Source organism: Corvus brachyrhynchos, unplaced genomic scaffold (assembly GCF_000691975.1).
Source record: "Corvus brachyrhynchos isolate BGI_N302 unplaced genomic scaffold, ASM69197v1 scaffold555, whole genome shotgun sequence".
Lineage (NCBI taxonomy): Eukaryota > Metazoa > Chordata > Aves > Passeriformes > Corvidae > Corvus > Corvus brachyrhynchos.
Window position 1 is genome coordinate 441,786 of NW_008238357.1, and position 1,350 is coordinate 443,135.

The window sequence follows — 1,350 nt, forward strand, 5'->3', positions numbered from 1 at the left end:
GAGGAGGATAGAGAATGAGGCTTGGGCTGGAGATGGCACCGACCCTGGGGATTGTTCATCTTCCCTGGGAAACACAGAAAGAGTTCTCGGGTTCCCCCAGGTCAGATGGATGAAAGAGAATTAAGCTTCAGTTCACGTGTCACAACCCCCAGGGGGCTGCCCAAGCCAATTTGCTGATTTTGTGGCTATTTCCTCCTTTGCCAACCTGTGCTGGTTTTCCTCAGTCTCACAGAACCTGCCAAGGGACAGTGGCACATCCCTGCCACTCAACTCAATAAAATGCCTATTTCAGAGAACCCCAAACTTGTTTGGATTGGAAGGGACCTTAGAGCTCATCCCATTCCACCCCTGCCATGGGCAGGGACACCTTCTGCCAGCCCAGGGTGCTCTAACTTGGCTTTGGACACACAATTCCCACACAAATCCAAAATGCTGCCCTGCTCTGAAACACAGATGGGGTGATCAGGTTGCAGAGAAGGGAGTGGCTCCCTCTCTCCAAAGGGGCCAGAGCTTTTGGGAGCATGGACACATCCCTGCAAGGGACCCCAAGCTGTCAGCCAGCGGCAGGGACAGATGGTGGGGACAATGTTTGGGTGTGCTGAGGTCAGTGGGGGATTAGGCCGTGACTTGGGTGCAGAATGACTCGGGGATCTCACGTGTCTGGAGATCACTCCTGGGTTTTGTCTTTAACTCCCAAACAACAGCCAGGCTGCTCTGGAAACACAGTGAAATCCACAAGGGAAAATAAATCTGATGGGGCTTAAGCTACTTTCAGAAATTGCTGGACATTAAAGGTTGAAAGAGGGTTTCTAAAGAGCTGCAGGGTGCTGGCCAAGAGCTGACATGTGAGGGATGCCCTTCCCTCTAGGTTAACACGCCTGCAGCTGCTCGGACCCTGACACCCAGGGGCTGCCTCCAGCACCCCGGGGCCTGCCCAGCCTCACCTTCTTGGTGGAAGTTGCCATGGTCTCCATCTCCTCATGGGTGACCCAGACGTTTCCAGAGGACTGCAGGGAAAAGAGCAGAAGGGTCAGAGCAAACCACCACAGAAACATGGCCTTGGTTCACAACCACCACGGAGTCATGGAATCGCAGAATTGTGAAGGTTGGAAAAGACCTTTAATATCATCAAGTCCAACCCTCAACCCAGCACCACCACTGTGTTCAGCACTAAACCACATCCTCAAGTGCCACATCCACTCATTTTCTGAACACTTCCATGGATGGTGACTCCACCACTGCCCTGGGTGGCTGTGCCAGGGCCTGACCACCCTTTCCATAAAGAAATTTTCCCCAAGATCCGACCTGAACCTCCCCTGGCCCAGCCTGAGGCCGCTCCCTCTCCTCCTC

The 1,350-nt window shown here is 53.7% G+C and overlaps 2 protein-coding genes across 8 annotated transcripts in view; both read right to left on the minus strand.

Annotated features, from left to right (window-relative positions):
- ADORA1 (adenosine A1 receptor) overlaps window positions 1-928 on the minus strand; it is a 50,010-nt gene extending 49,082 nt beyond the window's left edge. Inside the window, exon 1 of the mRNA XM_008634652.2 lies at window positions 923-928. The gene's annotated coding sequence lies outside the window, so the exon portion shown is untranslated. The remainder of the gene's footprint in view (window positions 1-922) is intronic.
- The window catches only part of PPFIA4 (PTPRF interacting protein alpha 4), a 34,685-nt gene that overhangs the window by 6,964 nt on the left and 26,371 nt on the right, over window positions 1-1,350 (minus strand). For all 7 annotated transcript variants that reach the window (XM_017735532.1, XM_017735536.1, XM_017735538.1 and 4 more), the window contains one exon: window positions 945-1,007. In XM_017735532.1, the coding sequence (XP_017591021.1) occupies window positions 945-1,007 (63 nt within the window). The remainder of the gene's footprint in view (window positions 1-944; window positions 1,008-1,350) is intronic.